The sequence below is a fragment of the Pecten maximus genome, chromosome 13 (assembly GCF_902652985.1).
Source record: "Pecten maximus chromosome 13, xPecMax1.1, whole genome shotgun sequence".
NCBI lineage: Eukaryota > Metazoa > Mollusca > Bivalvia > Pectinida > Pectinidae > Pecten > Pecten maximus.
The window spans coordinates 12,062,736-12,084,311 of NC_047027.1; the positions used below are offsets into that span (position 1 = coordinate 12,062,736).

At 35.2% G+C, this 21,576-nt stretch overlaps 1 protein-coding gene across 1 annotated transcript; it reads left to right on the plus strand.

Annotated features, from left to right (window-relative positions):
* The first annotated feature begins 52 nt into the window (after nucleotides 1-52).
* On the plus strand, nucleotides 53-20,301 carry LOC117340258. Its single transcript, XM_033902016.1, has 4 exons — nucleotides 53-93; nucleotides 2,181-3,130; nucleotides 3,651-3,827; nucleotides 19,042-20,301. Exons 2-4 carry the CDS (start codon nucleotides 2,191-2,193, stop codon nucleotides 19,071-19,073), a joined length of 1,149 nt encoding a protein of 382 aa, XP_033757907.1. The 5' UTR covers nucleotides 53-93; nucleotides 2,181-2,190; the 3' UTR covers nucleotides 19,074-20,301.
* The last annotated feature ends 1,275 nt before the right edge of the window (nucleotides 20,302-21,576 follow it).

The window sequence follows — 21,576 nt, forward strand, 5'->3', positions numbered from 1 at the left end:
CCTTTGATTGGACAGGTGTTTGAGATTGGGTGAGTACAATTATAAACACGGTCTTTTTCACCTTGACTGGGATCTTAAACAGACTCCTCGTAGGTACGTTATAATCCAGCCATTTCTGTAATATTTTGCAAGCTTTCATATACTACAGAATGATAAGATAGTATGTAAGTATTTTACATGTATTTGTGTACAGCATTTACTGACACTGTATCAACGCTATCCGGTCCTGGGTGATATTGAAGCCGTGGAGCATTACTTTGTGTTTATTACATCTACCCAGACCATGTTTGTGTCTACTGGTGATATATTGTTGCTTTCTGTTATAATTTTCTCTGACTCAGATCATTAAATACCAACAAGTACATATTAAACTATGTAATGGAGATCTAGGGTTGACTGAGTATATATCGCCTGCTATCGATTGCGGGTGTTATCGGCTTTTATTTTAGTTTATGCTCTATTTGAGAAGGTATCCCACTAGGCTAGACCTTTGTCTGTCATGTATAGAACTATGACGATGATTCTAAATTTAGGTTGAAGTGGTGGGGTTTTATTGTGTAGAGGTAACTCACTTCCTGTTTATTGTTTGTAAGCAGCATGCCTGTGTTGATATTTTATTACATTTCCCATTATTGAACATTTGATACAGTTAATTTATGAAAATCTTATAAATTGCAATATCGTTTCGCTTTCGCTTTAATCCTTTCAATGCTATTCTTATGTCTGGAAATTTATCGATCGAAATTATTTTGTGAGCTTTATGAAATAATCATTATTGTGATTTCATTAAGGTTTTATGAGTGACATCAGATGGTTGCTTACTTTCGGTTTATATTCCTGGAAGTTTCCTTTTCTTAGTAAATTGTCAAATTCTCTTTCACTTTTGGTTTAGAAAATGTGTGAAAATATGATTTTGTGTTTAAGGTGTCTTCTATTTCAAACAGGAACAAAAATTATTTCATGTCCTATAAGTTAACGGAACGTGACACCATATAAAACCGTGTAGCCGGTTTAATATGTTTTTCGTAGAAATATTTCATACCCTGACATATTGTGGGTTATATGGTTCTCATCAGATATATTGAGTTTGATTGTGTAGATTTCCTGTAAACCTCAATACTCTTCTATGAGGTCAAGAATCAAATACTTATCAAATGGGAGGGTTCCATATTTTGTGGTTGTAATGTTCATACATTCTGTATTGCATCTGCCTATATGTCATAAGTATCAATTGTATTCATTAGACTTTATACGGCAATTTACAGTGTTTCGGTCAGTGTAAAAATACAGCTCTAGGTGTAACATATTAAAACAATGGCCGCCAGTTACTGTTCCGGTATTTTAACTTGATGACGTCAGTGATAGGGGTCCCAGGGGTTGTTTGATTGTAAGTTGTCCATTGGTCTGTCTACAGTGAACTAGTGTTCACTTCCACGATCAAATCAGTGTCTTCTCGGAGTCCCTGGCTAGGTCAGGTGAGCGTTAGTATGCTGTGTTAACATTCATATGTAGGTTGATTTTGTGTTTTAATTGAACAGAACAAAATCACAATAATTGTTTTAGATAAATGCATTGATCAATCATTTCCTAGTTAAAAACTGGAATTAAATGTTTCGTTGCCAACGTCTCTATCTTGATATTTTCTTATGTCCCCATTCCACGTGACTGGCACGAACAACCTCATGATCGGTAATTTGGCAACCCATTAACGTATCTCTTCGTACAAATTAACATGATACAATAATTCATCATTTAAAAACATGACAATTTGTTGAACGTTTCTCTAATTATTCACGTACAATTATTCAAATGTTTTAAAAACGGGCCTTATTTGACAAAGTGTCATCTTATTTACTACTGTTTTGATAAATTTGACGACTTTTTGCATTTCCGTAAGAATGTAAAGCACTTTTCTTTGCTTTTGCACAACTACCTTCACGCACTATATAAGGCATATATAGAGCCATTTAACAGTTGCAAACATTCGCTTCAGTTCAAGAACACGCCATATTAATTAGTTTTGACGTGGATTTATTACCCAGGTGACCCTATCGTAGTGGCATACCTTCCTGCTGCTACTTTTTGGTTTTTTTATCATCTATGTTTGTCTCGAAAAGAAATTTTGTCAAAATAAATTGCAAAGGTATCAGTTTGTTATTAATGTTCATTCTTTGTTTTAGACTCATTACTATGGATGCACTACATCAACAGATTAGAAACATCGACTTTTCAAACTGGCTTGACGTGGCTGTAGCTATTTCTGTTACGACAAAGGGAATATCAGAATATCTGGAGAGTACTATTCTAGCTTTGCATCAAGAAATAAAAAATGGAGCATGCGCACTGTTACCGAACTGCAAACAGAACTGCAGCAAGACTTTACGAAATTTCTCAACATGGTGTCCGACCTGTGTGAAATGGAAGGGACAAATTAAGTCATATAACAAATACAGGAATAGAGAGAGGAAAATAAAATGGGGAGACATCAATTCATCAGACTGGCCCCGGAATGTCGACGAGATGGTAAAGGTGTTCGCCCCAGAGTGGTGGAGAGCTAGGACTCCATACACAGAGGACCTCTCTGTAGCGCTGCATGTCATTCAAAACTGTACGAAATTCAACATTCCCGTTCTGATTTGTCAGCGTGTAAGAGATGTTCGGAACGCCCTGTTCGCTCATGGACATCTTCAAGTAGACAATGCCGAAAAGAAGAACGCTTTCAGGATTCTTCTTACAATCCTCAAACTGCCAGAAATCTCTCAAACCAGATCTGGTCGATTGGCTATTTCTCAACTGAAACGCTTAAAATCAAAATGTGTTATTGACCTTATGACAGAGGACGAAGCTTTTCGACATCACTTGGTCCTTGCCCTGAATCCCTACAAGGACACTGATAGAGAAATATTGAACCAATATGAACACGTGAAGGAATTGAGACTATGTTTACGTGAAGATCAAAACGGTCAATTACAACGAATATTGACAGAGCGAACACGAATTGTCGGTAGAGTATATGGAAATGGGCGATTTGCAATTGCCTTGATAATTTCTTTCATATGTATAATTATTATCCTGTTAAATATTGGTCACAGGGATGACACGACATGGGAAGGACTACACAATGAGAAAGGTAGGTTTGCTTTGTGTCTTCAGATCAAATAACCTCCGATTTTTTTGATTTTTTTTTTGGAGGGGGGATGGGTGACGATAACACACTCTGTCTTTCAAAATGTTTTATCCCAGCGACTATTTTATCTAACACATGATATTTAAAAGAGAAGGCAACAATTTAATAATTAAGAAAAAAAGTTATGATGCTGAATAATTGGTAGACTTCTATAGAGCACCAGATTTATCTTCTAGAACTTGTCAGTAATGCCACAGACAAATTTCGTAATATTTTCTAATAAATCGGATATATTTTCCTTAATATTTTCGTCAAGTGACAAGATAAGGAGTGTTTTGCTCTTTTATGCAGGTATTGATTGTCATGTCATGAGTTTGCGTGAGAAAATCATGTCGTTTTCTCACAAATTCACGACGATACTCTCAACAAGACTGCATTACGAAAGGACAGAATAATATGATTACAAAATTTTGTTTCCTCCGACGAACTATAGTATAGGAAAATAACTGATTTTGCCTTTCAGGTTGTTTGCCGATGACGTTTTCTAGCCCCTGCCCATGGAAACCTGATTTTACCTTCGACGGCTATCTGACAAATCGTCCTATCCTCATTGGGCGGAATTGGCTTATCGACAAGATTCAAACATCTCTATTTGGAACATCTTCCAGAGGTATCCTGCTGACAGCAGAAATGGGTTACGGTAAATCTACGCTAGTATCGCATGTACTTTGTACCGGTGAATTAACAGAAAGAAAATTGTTACACAGTTATATTTTATCATATCACATTTGTAAGTTTGACGTTATCAGTACACAGAAACCAGATTATTTCATAAAAAATCTCGCAGGAATGTTAATTAGTAAATTGCCAGAAGCAGGTAACGCTATTTTAACTGATGAATTAGCAATGACCTTTTTAGAAACAAGCAAGTGTGCAGAGGATCCTGTTGGTTGTATCGATGCCTCAATCATTCATCCTTTACGCGGACTTACATTTGACGAGGAGAGGTATGTTGTCATTGACGCCATTGATGAGTGTGGTGATTCGGCCGCCATTGGCATGTCTATTCTTGATGTCTTATCAAAACGAATCGGCAAAATGCCATGGTGGCTGAAATTCTTCATAACGACTAGAAACATATATGCGGTAACTAGTAAATTGTCTGAAATGGAAATACTTCATGAAGTGCCTGGAAATGTTCAGAACCAATACGACATCGCTGCCTACCTCGACAACAATCTGTTCTTAAACAGACCCGTGTTATCTCGTTTGTTTGGTACACATGCTGATAAGAAGGTAGTAACGGAACACATTTTAAAGATAAGTGGATCCAATTTTTTATATGTGGATCTCGCTGTAAAATTTTGGATAGACTCCCCGCACAGCAAAGTAACAGATATCCCCCAGTCTCTTGGTGAATTATATGCTTATAATCTTGACCGTGTATTTGGTGCCAAGGAACATGTGTACGATGTTGCTAGGAATGTGTTTGAGGTTTTATGTACATCTTATAAAAGATTACAATTAGAGGAATTGGAAGCCATTTTAAATGTTACAAATCATCCATACGATCTGCGAGATCTGCTTAGAAATCAAATTTCCCATTTCGTTGAATACAAAACCTATATAAGCATATATCACAAAGCAATCTGTGATTACCTTACTAGCAACAGTTCCGGATATCATAAGTATCACATTTCTACACACAACGGTCACAAATTGTTTGCGAACTTTTTTTTGAGTAAATACAACAACAGTATGAACGACGTACTAAGTCTATTCATACACGTGGCCGAGTCATCAAATTCTGATCTTCTTTATTCATTCCAACACAGTAAATACTTTTTGAAGGAGAACATGTCCTCGATACGCCATCTTCACCTTATGGCAAAAACGAAAAATTCGTTTCAAGGTACAAAATTGCTAATTCGAGCAATTGGAATTCAACACATTAATAGTTTAACATCCGCAAACGTAACTGCTACATTTCTGGCGGCGGCGTTCGGTAATTCAGAAACACTTAAAGCGCTGATAGACGAAGGCGGAGATTATTTATTTAGAACTCAAAATCCCCCGAATAAGGGAGGATGGGAAGACGCTATTGCGTTCTGCAAATATAAATCTTTGTGGGGTTACGGATTACTAGATATCGCTGCTCAAAATGGACACGTAGAAGTAGTGAATGTTTTGTTGGCTAAAAACATCTCATTGTTATACTTCAAGAACGGGCTAGGCCTTAATGCCGTACACTTAGCTGCCGAACATAGCCATACAGACATATTACAGAAGTTTCTGGAAATAAAAAGTTCGTTAGCTGATCAGTATTCGCTGTATTTAGCCTCAAAGAATGGTCATTTGCGATCTGTGCTGTTATTGCTAAATCATGGTGTCGAAGACGTTTGTGTTAAATGTGAAGATAGCATTCACTGGATCGCTAACAACACAAAGAGAATGCAATGGCATCCATGTTCTAATATAACTGATAGTTATGACTGTGATCCGATATTGATTGGTAAATACAATGAGTTAGATAATGTGACATTCGTTCTAAATGATGATACAAGATTAATAGAATGTTTAACCGCTTTAGAAGTTGCCGTTCAAGGAGGTTATACTGAAATAGTATCTTATCTACTATCACAAAAAACCAACGCTCTACATTGTCGGGAGTATGGAGGTAGAACCCCAGTTCTAACGGCTGTAAGGTATAACCGATCTGAAATACTTGATCTAATTGTAGACAAGGGAGGAAGTTTTACGGACAAATGTGAACATTTATACAATGTCACAAATAGACACTCCCTCCGATTGTTCAATATCAACGAGAAAACGGCCCTAGATAATGGCATGTGTCCACTCGGGGCTACAATAGAACATATCATCGCAATGAATGGAAGAAAAGAAATAGCTGAACATCTGCGGTCTCAAGGCATATCTCTAAACTGGACGGTACAAGATGAATCAGGTAATACGCCGCTACACTACGCAGCTTGTAATAACGAATGGAAAATGATTCAATACATCATAAGCGTTGAAGATAGTTATGTATATCTGACTTCGAAAAATGGATCCCTGCCGATACACTCTGCCGTTTTGTGTAATGCATTTATGTCATATGCAGTGCTACATCCGTATTATTTAAAAATGTTAAAAACTATTAAAAAACTTGTAGACAGCGCTGGTAAGGGATTGTTTCATTACCGTGTCTTAGGTGTAGAATATAATAAGGACGTAAGAGATACAATAGATCTGCTAACAACAGATGAATATAGACTGAACACGGCAGTAAAAGATAACAACTTAAATACTTTTCTACATGTTGCGGCTGAAATAGGAAATCATCGGATCATTATACCTCTGTGTTTACGTTCTAATACGTCACTTTTATTAGAAGTAAATAACATGAATCAGAATGTAATAGATATTGCATTTGACAACTTACCACACCATCAAGAGGACACATTATGTTTTAACTGTTCAGTCAGAGATCTTTTTACAAAACAACAAAATGTTATGTATGATGGCGTTTTAAGCAAGGAAGAAACGGTTATTTATAGAATATTTCAGATTTTACGAGAGAAAATATCGGATATCCAGCGATCAGTGGACTTTCGTAGGTACTATAGATTGGCCGTAATGAAGGGTAACACATTCATCCTATATTCTATCATTATGTTCCAGCCAAGGCCTCTGGTTGTACCCGTCGATAAACAACTACTTAGGGCGTTCTTTTCTGTCGAAAAACCTGCAAAGGGTATGTTAAGTTTATTGTCGCAATTCACCTCTGACTTTTGTAACAAAACCTTTGAGGAAAGTCTTGTTCACAGAGTAATAAGGAATGAAAATAACAGGTACTGGATTTATTTTAAATTATGTGAGGCTTTTGAAGTTTTGAACACCCGGCTTATTTCATTTTGGGAAACATGTTATGATAGAGATGGTTACAATGTACTACATCATGCTGTGATGGGTGGGAATTATGTCGCAGTGAAGTTCTTGATAGAGAGTGGTATAACTGTACGCGGGCTTTCCTCCTCTAAAGCTATAGATCTGATTTCCCTTGGTGTGTCGCATGCAGATATCTACGTGATAGATCACCTAAAGGCACGACCATTTATGACATACAAAGTGTCCTACATAGAAAACGGTAAACTGTCGTTTATTAAGCATTACAATGAAGATTCTTTTTACAGGCTGACAAAGAACTTTGACGAGACCTCTTCATACATTTTATCTTCAATATTGAAATGGAACAAACTAAGGTTTGCACATTTCTGTAAACGAAAGTCTAAACAGTTAAGTTTGGTACACAGGGCAGCTATAAAAGGCCATTTGTCTCTGTTAATGACCATGTATAAAGTTTTTGGTAGACGCGTTCTACAATGTGCCAATGTACATCTATTTACTCCGTTGTATTTTGCTAAAGTTTTCGATCATTCTGACGTCGTAAATTTTTTAGGAAGAAAATTAGTGGCTAACCTTCTTCCATACAAAATGGCCGAATTAGTATTTTTACAAGTGTTTGCGGCAGATGACGTTTCTGTACCAACAAATGTCCCAGCCCACGTGCACATCATAACAAAGTTAACTCATCCATATTTATATCATATGAACCCAGTGTACAAGTTATTTGTCCGGCGAACGTTCGCGCGATTGTGTTTCGATGTTGTTAAAACGTTACCGGAACTTGGTTCGGTGCTTCAGAAAAGTACATTTAATTCGGCTGATATACATGATACTTTATCTCCCTTTTCAAATCATACATTGAAAATGTTAAACATTACCAGAGATACACCAATAAATGAAGAACCCGATTTAAGTGAAAACATGCAAATTTTAGTTAATGCGACAATGAAAAAAAGTGCAGATTTGGCATGGGCATGTCCCCAGATAGTTTGGGCCTTGAGGTACGAGGACTTTTGTGTCTGGCAAAGAAAAAAGATAAATTTTTGTATTTTGTCTGAGATTCATTCCTCACTCACCAATATTCACAAACTTTATACTTGGTTTCAGTTTTCAGTAATCAATTCGAGATCACTTTCATATTTTCATACAGACAGAATTCTTCAATTATACAATCATTACATGGTAGATATGTCCTTTCAAACTATTAAGGAATTTTATGCATTTAGGAGGAAATCATTAACTGATATGGAAAGTGATATTTTCCCACGTTATTCCAATGTATCTACGACTCACTTTCGGTCCTTGGCATATTCAATTAATGAACTTCTATTGAGTAAACAGAAATTAGTTATGATAAAGAAGTTAACGGCGTTTAATCCGAGAATAAAGTTCTGGCATAAGATCGATAAATTGCCATTTCCATTATACGAATAATTCACTTGATATCAGAAAGTGTCTCAATGAGACACAATGAGACATGGTTTTATTGGAAAGGGTGTTATGTAGACACCAGCAGGCAGAGTTATATCAGAAAGGGTGTCACGGAGGCACAAGCAGGCAGGGTTATATGAGGAGGGGTGTCAAATAAACACCAGCAGACAGGGACATATATGGGATTAAAATAGTTATCAATATTAGGTATTTCACGAACTATGGACATAATTTGGAGCAAAATAGGCAGGATTATATCAGAAATGATGTCAAGGAGGCACCAGGTGCCAATTTTTATATCATAGAGGGCGTTATATATATGTATAGGATTAAAAATTATCAATATTAGTTATTTTACGAACTGACGACATAATTTGGAGCAAACGAACTGAACAAAGATAAAAAAATGTATTGATTCATATTTATTCTGCAATTTTCACAATCACTTAACATAGTGTGCGAAATAGCTACGAAATATTGTGGGGTACAAAAAGCGGAGATAAGTCAAACACCTCTATGACAACTTGCAAAAGCGAAAAGTGTGCATAAAATACTAAAATGTTCGTTACTGAGACTGCATAACTCAATTATTTTCACAACGTGTAGGTCCATATTTGAGTTCAAAATCTACATCAACCTTAACTGATGGCTATACGAACAGATGTTGAAAAAAAACTGACTGTGGTGTTTGTATTTAATTGTTAAACAGGGGCAGTCATGTGATAATTGGATATACCTTCTTGTACCTTCAAGTTTGACCTTTTCATCAGTTCCCAATTTCCTAAAATTTTACCATCAATACTAAACATATCATCCCAAGTACTTGCAAATGTTTTTTGGTGTACAAGAACCGGAAGTGGGTCTTTCACTTCCATAAGATATTGAAGTAGCTAAAAACAGTGCCTCAATATATGAACATTATTTGGTTTTTAAGATTGTGTAACATGAACATATCCATTGTGTGATATTTACTTACATATTTAAGCTCATGTTGGGTTTTGTTTTTTCAGAAAATCATGCTCTGAAGGATATAAGTTCATTGAACAACATCCTTCATTGTTTTGATGAAATGAACCCGTCCGATACATCTTGTAGGTAACACAATGTGATAAAATAGACTTGACATAGACTTAGAGGGCGTTGTCAATGAAGCTGATCAATTGTTACCTTCCGAAATGCATGTTCTGGCTTGTGTACTGTTCATTGGCGTTATTATATATACTGTCACTTTTTATGTTGTTTTGAGTTCTGAGGTTTAACTCACATTTCGCTTCTCTATAGATACTATTTGTTGTTTATGATATAACATAGGCTTTCACATGAAAATATCGTTTAGTTATTTTCATTACATTTGTAGTCCATGCACAAATATTTCATGATTTCTTAACTATTTTTTACTTATATTTCATATATATGTTTTCTTGTAGTTATTTATGTATGTAAACAGACCACTCACCACCATATCATAAACAATGTTTAGTTACTGTAATGTCTGTCTGACGTCTGACTGATGTTTGGTTACTGTAATGTCTGTCTGACGTCTGACCAATAATTGGTTACTGTAATGTCTGTCTGACGTCTGACTGATGTTTGGTTACTGTAATGTCTGTCTGACGTCTGACCAATAATTGGTTACTGTAATGTCTGCCTGACGTCTGACTGATGTTTGGTTACTGTAATGTCTGTCTGACGCCTGACCAATGTTTGGTTACTGTAATTTCTGTCTGACGTCTGACCAATGTTTGGTTACTGTAATGTCTGTCTCACGTCTGACCAATGTTTGGTTACTGTAATGTCTGTCTCGTGTCTGACTGATGTGTTGTTACTGTAATGTCTGTCTGACGTCTGACCAATAATTGGTTACTGTAATGTCTGTCTGACGTCTGACTGATGTTTGGTTACTGTAATGTCTGTCTCATGTCTGACCAATGTTTGGTTACTGTAATGTCTGTCTCACGTCTGACAAATGTTTGGTTACTGTAATGTCTGTCTCACGTCTGACTGATGTTTGGTTACTGTAATGTCTGTCTGACGTCTGACCAATGATTGGTTACTGTAATGTCTGTCTCACGTCTGACCAATGTTTGGTTTCTGTAATGTCTGTCTCACGTCTGACCAATGTTTGGTTACTGTAATGTCTGTCTCACGTCTGACCAATGTTTGGTTACTGTAATGTCTGTCTCACGTCTGACCAATGTTTGGTTACTGTAATGTCTGTCTCACGTCTGACCAATGTTTGGTTACTGTAATGTCTGTCTCACGTCTGACAAATGTTTGGTTACTGTAATGTCTGTCTCACGTCTGACCAATGTTTGGTTTCTGTAATGTCTGTCTGACGTCTGACCAATGTTTGGTTACTGTAATGTCTGTCTCACGTCTGACCAATGTTTGGTTACTGTAATGTCTGTCTCACGTCTGACCAATGTTTGGTTACTGTAATGTCTGTCTCGTGTCTGACTGATGTTTGGTTACTGTAACCTATGCGACACGTCTGACAAATGTATTCCATATGTATATAATTAACGAAGTGCAAAAATAATGTTTGACCATTGTTTAAAAAATATCCATTATTGCCTTAAATGGTTTTGTTTTCTAATACCAATTGCATGGAAGTTTATGTTTCGTTAGCTTTACAATTTTAACTGAGCAAATGTTTGACGTCAATGTAAAAGCTGATTGTAATAAATTTAGCCGGACGAACATATATGTATGTATGATGCAGAGAAAATGTCAAACTTATTATGGTTGTATCGAGGACGTACACTTTGATTAAAACCGTCTGGATGTTCAATGAACCATGTCAACAGTTTAATGATTAAGCGTTATGTAACAACATGTATATTTAATGAAAGCATTGTTTTATTGCATTAAATTAATCACTTTCGATTTTCTAAATATGTTTTTTCGATTCACTGAATAAAGTTAGTTATCAAAGTTAGATGATTTTAGTCTGTTGTCTGTCTACAGTCACCTACAGAAATACAGTTAGACTGACCACCAGACACTAGGTGTTTTGTAAGGAATTGCCAAGATAAACTATAATACTAGAGTATCTCCCCTAGTTTGAAATTCTAGAATCAGAATATCCTAGAGACCAAAATCATAGCTCACTTAATTATTATTTCATTCATAATTTTGATATTCTAGAGACAGGAGACATGGGACCAGTCTACACTACAGTATGAAATGTGAGCGGTGATATCTCAGACCCCTTACAGGTTATTCGTTTATAAAATTAAGATACGTTCTTTCATATGATATTTGACTTTCCTTTTAGCACCTTTTACTATAGAGTTAGGAGTACAGTAGGGCAACAAATAAATGAAACTGCATCATACAGCTATTTCGCAGCTCGTTATGGGACTTGGTTTCATAGGTTTTAGTTACACTTGCATTGTAAACAGTTATGGCTATTGAAAGACGGTCGGCGCTGTGTGCGATATGCACGCGGTTAGTGAATTGTATGTGTGTGTATTTTGACAACGGGTGACCTAATTTATATCATAACCTTGCACTGCCACGCTGCTTGTACTGTAACGTTGTATAGCTGTTCGTGGAGGTAGTGTGTGTGTGTTGTGTGTGTTAGACCGTAAATTGTCATGTTTTGATTGGACAGGCGTCTGCGGCTGTCGTATTACTTTAAACAGAAGTCTCTCTCTCATTGACCGAGTTCCTAAACAGATCTATCGTAGGTATTTTATATCCAACCATTTCTGTAATATTTTGCAACTATGAAATGTAGAACTGATGCTAACAGTGGATATTCGTTCTACATGTACATCAACTTTACCATGCATTGAGCTAGCTTTTATTTACTCCGAAATCACAGTACCTTTCTTTAAAGCATGTTTACATAGACTCCGTATATGTCATTAGTTTATATGATTCTGTTACAAATTTAGATGAAGACCTCAAATTATCCATAACTATATTTGTTAATAAGTTATCTTTTGTCTAAATACAAGATGTCGTCACATGTCGCTCGCTGTTGCTATCTATGTATCGTCGCGTTTTTTAGTACAACCTCAAATTGTAATACAACTTCCTGTTTAGTGGACTGTACCTGTAACAGCAGAGTGTTACGAATATCGGTGTGTATAAATCAGGTTAATCAATACAGGTCCTTGTGTAAGTAAACAAGTTAAGGCTCGTTTTATGTAGGTCGCAGCAGTTGTCTAGACTAGAGCACCTGTAATCTCCATTGCCTTGTCAATTTAGGTTCAAAGCCTCGAATGTTAGCCGAGTATCCGTATTTCTGTGGATTTTTTGGCTTTTGGCGATAGGCGAGGGCCTATAGCCATACTAGGCATAGGATCTAGTATGTACATTTGATAAGAAATGCATGCGAGTGTATGTTAAACTCTGGATAATGCATTTTGTATTTCTAATAGAAATTAATTGATTAAAACACTGCTATATAAATGCTAGTTAGCTTCACACAATCTAGTAAGGAGGGGAACATGTCCTGTCATTTAAGTATTAGTTTACACCACGTGTTACGAAGCTATATACACCTCTCTCCGTGTATATCTATGACTGATCAATTCAGATTATTTAAAAATGTAATCGGCCTTTCTAATAAACATATTTAATTTTGAAAGTTGCAATAGAAACAAACTAAAAAATCAAATATCAAAGAAATTGAAAACTTACAAAATTATTTTCAATAGCGTCTTTTATTTATAGAAAAATGTATGTTTTTATTTCCAGCATATTTCCAAATTAACACATTTTATCGCTTCAATAGCTTCCCTATGTTTTAAAAGGGTTTCTTCCACTAAAAGCTAGATTAATCACATTGTATAATGGGGATCAGATCTTCGCTTTCACAGACAGAGAGACACAAACATATCCAAGTTTCCCAAAGCACACATACTTTTATACATGCATGCAGCTCGTACGTAGGGGAGGCCTTCCTTGAATTACTATGGATGTTTATATTATCAGATGTTAAACATCATATGCTCACAACTGGAATAGACAAATTATTTCATATAAAATTTAATTTGCAGTTAAACTAATTAAATTTTTGTCAGAGGAGTAGTTTATGTCCGATTTGCATTGTTTATATTATTTTTAGGTACAAAAATACTGCTTTGGGTCGACGATTCATCCATATGAAGTCAAATCAATATGTTGTCAACTATAATTTGATTTCCGTACGAATAATGTTTATTCTTTTGAATTGATAATCTGTCTTTTGCACTGCCCACTAAACAACTGCAATCAGCGACGATCACGATGGTATCTTACACCGTTCACCATGTCAAACGGGTTACATAATGTCTTTGCCTCCTGACAGGTAGATGTTTACAAGTAGTTGGCTGTGTTTTGTGCTATCAGAATTACCTTGCAGTTTTTTCACGTTTGTTCACTGAAATTTTTCAGAGAGCATTTGCCGTACAATAGAATGTCGCTCGTCGTTTAGGCCATTACTTAATGTGCCACCTCGTTAATACATATATTTGATTCAGCCTACTCAGAATGTTAATGTAAGTAAATTACATGGTATTTTAGACTGTAACAGATGTTAGAAAGTAATGTCATTTGTTAAACATGTGACAGCGCCGACATTGTAAAAATATCGTCCACGGAAAAGTAAAGTATATAAACAATATAACGTATTAAAACTAACTGCGCCCTATATCAATCGCTTATTAGAGCCGAAAAGTATATAAAGACAAACTCTGAAATTCTTTCTTTGGTATATAATTGATTATTTGTTCACGTTGAATTTAAACGACAAAAAGATAATCTCAAAATTTCGTATGATGATAATAAGTCAAACTTTTGTAATTAAATAAAATTATATAACAACCTGTCCATGTTTCCAGTCAAGCTGAATCACCTCGGCAATATGTCATTGTTATTCAACCGCCTCTTCGATCCGAGTGTAGAATGGAGTAAGGGAGATCATCCCTATACAAAATAGATACATGTACCATTCACAATATTAAACTACGTGGAGATCCAGCCAAATGAAAACGCACATCTTCTGGATGAAATTTTATCTGAGCATTTGATCGCCATATCTTATCTAATATAAGTATCTAACCTAATAATTAGGGCTCCGTATTGTGTGATATGGCACTATAATACTAGGAACCGGTTTCTGATATAGCGACCTTATTTAGGCAAAATCTTGTCATTTCTACAACTTTTCTTTCTGATCCAGTTCCCTTCGCCAACGCATGCCTCAGACCAGATATAGACCAATCCTTCCACTCCTACACAGGAAGGATAGTAAATGATTTGCTATATTTCCCATAGTGTACCCCGCCGCCCATAAGTCCTTGAAAGACTCTATCATAACATGACAGGTCATACTAAAAACTTACATTGATGTACATTATCTTTCAAACTGTGCTTCAGAATATATTCATGTATGTATAAATAAGTGTAAAAATAACATTTTGGAAAGATTATTCCAAAGCATGGTACATTTTAAATTCAAAATACAATGATTAGTTTCTTCAGAAAAACCTAATGAAAGTTCCCATTTGGTATACTACTAAAATCAAAACAGAAGGAAGAGCTATATTTTATAAGACATACTAAAAGAAAAACATTTGTATAATTAATTATTTGATAAAAAAGACTAACATAGGTGCATTTGACACATTTGTTGAATTTATTCATAAATACAAAGTAAAAATAAATTTCTTACAATACCAGGGCCTTATCTCTGCCGTTAAATATTTTATATCGTCATATGATATACATAATCATACAATATTGTATCCACATATGCCTATTTATTTATACTTTCGCCTCAAAGATAGGAAAAGGTCAAAACATTTTTACAAAATTGTGATCAAACTTGACGTGATGCCTTCCGACACTAGAAAATGGTATTCTTTATTTGAAAACATTGGTTAACAACTTAGTACAAAATCTACAAAATGCCATTTTAGGTATCAGCAAACACAAAACTCCAATGGTTCCAGTTTAGAGGAATTCGTCATGTTATAACTACTAACTTAGAACCAAAACCAGAAAATATAACCCATCTATTATGGGAGTGTCGAGAAGTACACACATTACTGGATCGTCTAGATTCATTAATGGAAGCTTTGATAATCCAATTCTCTGTAAATAAAAATAATCATCTTTCGTGCCTCCTTCATCAGAATTACGTTCCCAGTAATCGAGTAGATAACGAAATTGTCATCATTATAATGCAATACATTTACAGAATGAGATGTGTACATAACTAACTTAATATAAACTCTCTCATAAACATAATAAAGGACAAATACATGATCCAAAAATACATTTTATTAGTAAGGTTGGAAATGCTGAACATAAATTCGAAAATGAATGGAAGAAATGGGACACATATTATGGTATAGTTATAGTATTGTTCCATTTCATTATCATTATTATCATTAGTCTTCTGTTTTGATTTAAGCATCTTAATCAGTTATTTGAATGATATGTTGCTTCCTTAATTGAATATCTGTGATAGCCCTTCTCACAGCCGATTAATTTCTTGTTTTGAAAGAAAGAAAAAACAGCTTTAACTTATCTAAACTTTTTTCTCCCTATTCATTACTTCCATCCCTGTCGTTATTATCTCCCTTTCATACTAAATACAGTGTATTCATTAGACAGTTACAGATCAAGTAATATCATTACTGAATAAGGAAAAGAAAAAAACTTTTGTTTTTCTCCTTTTTCGTATAATGTGGATAGTGCCGTTTTCTAAGTAATGTGGATGATAAAGTATGGATGTGTTTTCTATTTGTTAGATTGGATGTAATATATATATACATTATTGTATAATACAAGAATTATCTTTAAAAAAAGATAAACGGCATAGTTTAAATGCTGGTAGTTTTAATGTAAAACTGCTGGTGAAATAATACATGCAAACTAATGCGTTTCAGCACGGATAACAAAATTATATCAGTTTGAATCATGTTTGGTGATATGAAGACTGTATTTTGATCAGGAATATAATTGTATTAATGTGTCATTTGAAAACATTCATCCACTGATTCAGCTTTGCATTCAATCTTATCTTTGGTTCGTTTGAAACTGCATATCTGCATTTTGCATCAACCGCTACATTGACCAATCACATACTTCATCTTGACCAGTAACGCCACCTGTCGTGTCATAACCAGGGCCAAAGAATATTATACGGCTATGCCGAAAAAAATGATTATATCATCAATTGATTTTATGATATAACATTACAGTATATTGATTATAAAACGCTGATGTATTTTGTAGCACACTCAATGTATTAGATAATATGTGTGCTAATGAAATATTGAAAAGGTCCTGTCTGCAATTGACATAATATAAACTGTGTGTATATAGTGTAGTACATTAATTATAAACGTCGGTATGTTTTCTTGCATATTTTGTATGTGTATATGGGGTGATGTGTATAACATTGTATGTTTTCTAGCATATTTTGTATGTGTTATGGGGAAATGAGTATAACATTGTATGTTTTCTAGCATATTTTGTATGTGTATACGGGGTGATGTGTATAACATTGTAAGTTTTCTGGCATATTTTGTATGTGTATATGGAGTGATGTGTATAACATTGTATGTTTTCTAGCAGATTCTGTATGTGTTATGGGGTGATGTGTATAGCATTGTATATTTTCTACCATATTTTGTATGTGTATATGGGATGATGTGTATAACATTGTATGTTTTCTGGCATATTTTGTATGTGTATATGGGGTGATGTGTATAACATTGTATGTTTTCTAGCATATTTTGTATGTGTATATGGGGTGATGTGTATAACATTGTATGTTTTCTAGCATATTTTGTATGTGTATATGGGGTGATGTGTATAACATTGTATGTGTTCTGGCATATTTTGTATGTGTATATGGGGTGATGTATATAACATTGTATGTTTTCTAGCATATTTTGTATGTGTATATGGGTAATGTGTATAACATTGTATGTTTTCTAGCATATTTTGTATGTGTATATGGGGTGATGTATATAACATTGTATGTTTTCTAGCATATTTTGTATGTGTATATGGGGTGATGTGTATAACATTGTATGTTTTCTAGCATATTTTGTATGCGTGTATGGGGTGATGTGTATAACATTGTATGTGTTCTGGCATATTTTGTATGTGTATATGGGGTGATGTATATAACATTGTATATTTTCTGGCATATTTTGCATGCGTATATTGGGTGATGTGTATAACATTGTATGTTTTCTAGCATATTTTGTATGTGTATATGGGATGATGTGTATAACATTGTATGTGTTCTGGCATATTTTGTATGTGTATATGGGATGATGTGTATAACATTGTATGCTTTCTAGCATATTTTGTATGTGTATATGATGGTAATGTGTATAACATTGTATATTTTCTAGCATATTTTGTATGTGTATATGGGATGATGTGTATAACAGTGTATGTTTTCTGGCAGTGATGTACAAGGTTTATTATACAACAATGATATGTATAGTACGTTGCTGATTTTCTAGCAAAATGTATAAGAGTAAATGTGTGCATGTGTGATGGTGTGTGTGATCATTGATAATACAGTAATCAATAACTGTATAGTAGATGTTAAGTGTCTCTTACAATATACATCTATATGTCTATATTATAATTGATGTAGTATGGAAAGATTACTTATGTATGTATGTGTGAACAGTAAAAATTAGTGAGTAATATCATATATACTGTACATTGTACTGCTAAAAACTAAATTAAAAGTAAATTGTAATAAATAGTCCCTTGGGGGTGGTAGGTCCCAGAATTAATACAATTTTGATACGATGTCACATACGAGTGATTTCAGTCAAATATGAATGCATAGTTTTAGTCCCCCTTTTGCCCTGCCCCTCAGCCCCTCAGGTGTCAGTATTACCATTTGTTACAATATCTTACATTCTGAAGAATTATTTTATTCAGAACTTCCTTAAAGAATGTGTATATATCTTCAGGCCTGATAGTCAACAGTCAGCGCAATTATTACTTAAACTAGAACCACGAACCTACTCTTAAACGTACAAACTGAAAATCAACATGATAATGACCTATGGTGCTCAAATATTTAAAAGGGCTGTAAAACTTCCTAAAAAGCCTACTGTTACTGAAAATAGAATACCCAAAACACAACACACTGTAAGGTCATAACAGAAGGCTAATGATTCTGAAACTTTGCATGATAATACACCGTAATGTGAAGATATGAAACAGGAATATAAAGACTCAAAATTCTAAATTCAGTGTTACTACAAATACAACTGGAAAAAGTCAATTTTACTTTATCTTACCGATTATGAGTGAGAAATACGGGTTATGTAACAGCATTCGCTATTGTTTATCAGTTATGATGGTTATAAGAATATCAAATCATTGTAAATATTGAGTGTTTTAAATATCACTGAATACCAATTAAAACGGTCTCCATAAAATTTAATTAACCCTAAAAAAAAAAACTATTTCGCTTGAAAAAGTCCATGTCTTAAATAGCCAAAGATAACAAATATTTAGACAATGTGTGCGGAACAGAACAAATATTAGTGTTTTACAGTTAATGTACCTAATATGACTTTCACGTATTTCAGGCCTGTTACTATGGAGGGGCTATATGGACTGATTCGAGGCACCGACTTCTCCAATTGGCTTGACGTGGCTGTTGCTATATCTGTTACAACAACAGGGATATCGGAATATCTGAAAGGTACTATCCTGGCGCTGCATCACGAAATTAAGTATGGAGCATGTGTACAACTACCAAACTGTACACGGAATTGTAGCAAGAACGAACGTAAGTTCTCTACATGGTGTCAGACTTGTAAAACATGGAAAGACCAAATCATTTTATATAACATCAACAACAAAAAACGACAGATCAAATGGAAAGAAATTAATTCATCAGACTGGCCCCAAAATGTCGACGAGATGGTAAAGGTGTTCGCCCCGTCTTGGTGGAAGCCTGACACTCCATACACAGAAGACCTCTCTGTTGCCATGAATGTCATTGAAAACTGTACAAAATTCAACATTCCTATCCAAACTTGTCAGGTTGTAAAAGATGTTCGAAACGGTGATTTCGCTCATGGAAAGCCCCAATTAAACAATGCCGAGAAGGGGAATTCCCTAAGGACTCTGGTTACGTTCCTAAACTTGTCAGAAATCTCACAAACACCATCAGGTAAACTGGCAATTTCCGCTATTGAAACGATTAGAATCGAAATGTGTTTTGGATCTTATAAGACAGGATGACAATTTCAAGAATCATTTGGTCCTTGTACTGAATTCACACAATGACGAGTTAAAAGCTATATTGGACCAATATGAACATGTTCAGGAAATGAGATTGGCTCTGAAGGAAAATAAAAACGATAAAAAGCGCGTGACATGTTTACAGGCAGAATCAATGATGAGCATAGCCATACTTCCCTGCATACTCATCGTCGCAGTTTTTCTGATATATGCTAGGCAGGAGATTGACACAACTAGGAACGGATGGAACAAAAAAGAAGGTAATATACACACGAAAACCCTTTGTAATCCAGGTAAAGTTCTCCTTATCACTCTATAAATATTTATTGGCGCATTTGTCGAATATATAATGTTGGAGATAATTGCAGCAATTTCAATTATCTGGCTGGAATAATAAACCTGACCATTCACTTGCTTTATTCTTCTTGGAAAACTCATTGAAGACCTTAACACATTAACAAAAGTATGGAGGAAAAAAAGATATTCAAAATTTGTAACTAACACTGTAGCAAATAGAATAGATTATATGAAGAAAGTCCGATTGTTTGCCATTGAGACTAAGTACTTGTCGTTCATATCATTTCCGATTTGTTGACAAATAAAACGAATATCATTTAATTTCCAACAGTTTTTTCTTTTTCGCCTTGAAAATAATTTCATTTTGCATATGAACGAAAGATACTAATGGATTCCTACAGATATTCACCGTCACATGAAGTGGTGCATAGGTTATCATGGTTTTGCTTTATTTTTAAGGGAAAACACATGTAAACCATTTGTTTTATGGAGACTTACACATTTGTCGTCAACAAGGACAGCATTAAAATCTTTTTTGCTCACCTGCCCGAAGGGCAAATGAACTTATGCCATGGTGCGGCGTCCGTCGTCCGTTCGGCGTCAACTTTTTCCTTATACAACTTCTTCTCAATAAGCAAGAGGCCCAGGGACTTGATAATGGGCATGTATGTTGGGTCAAATAGACTTTTATCATCAAAAGACATCTGCTCCTTTACCGTGAGACCCAGGGACATGATATTGTAGCATGCCGAGGTGAATGGCTACAAAGTTTGTTAAAATAAATGTCCTTGACCACAATTAAAGGTCACATGGGTCAAAGAGACTTAAGTCTTTAAACGATTTCTTCTCAATAACCATGAGGCCCAGGGACTTAATATTTGGCATGGAGCATGCAGGGCTACTAAGTTTGTTCAGGTGAATAATCAGAGCTCAAATTGATTTAAATCTTGAAAAAATGAATTATCGATAGCTAAGAGACCTGCTATTAGGCCAATTGTATGCTGGAATGACGGCCTAGAAAATGTATTCACATGAATAAACCCAGCCAACTCTGATATTTTAATAAAGTGGTAATCAGCAAAGTATCTGCAAAAATGACCTAGGTCAACGTCGAAGTTTGGTGAAGAGCCAGGTGAACGATACATGCCCATTGGGCCATTATTCAACAAAATTTGACAGTTTGAAAGGAGACATTCGGTAGGTAATACAAGAGCACAAAATATCGGTGCTTTTTACGAATCATGCTTTCAGGCTGTAGGCGTAATTTCAACTCTACCTGATCCAGTTAACCCAATGTTTAGGACAATACTGAGTTTCTCTTCTTTTGGGCAACGACAAAATTTTCATTTCAGGTTGCTTGCCAATGACGTTTTCTGGTCCATGTTCTTGGGCGCCTGCTTTTACCTTCAACGGCTATCTGCAAGACCGCTCTGTCCTATTTGGCCGGAGGTGGCTTATCAACAAGATTCAAACATCCTTGGTTGGCACTCCTTCCAGAGGCATCCTGTTGACAGCTGAAATGGGTTACGGTTAATCTACGCTAGTATCGCATGTACTTTGTACTGGTGAATTATCGG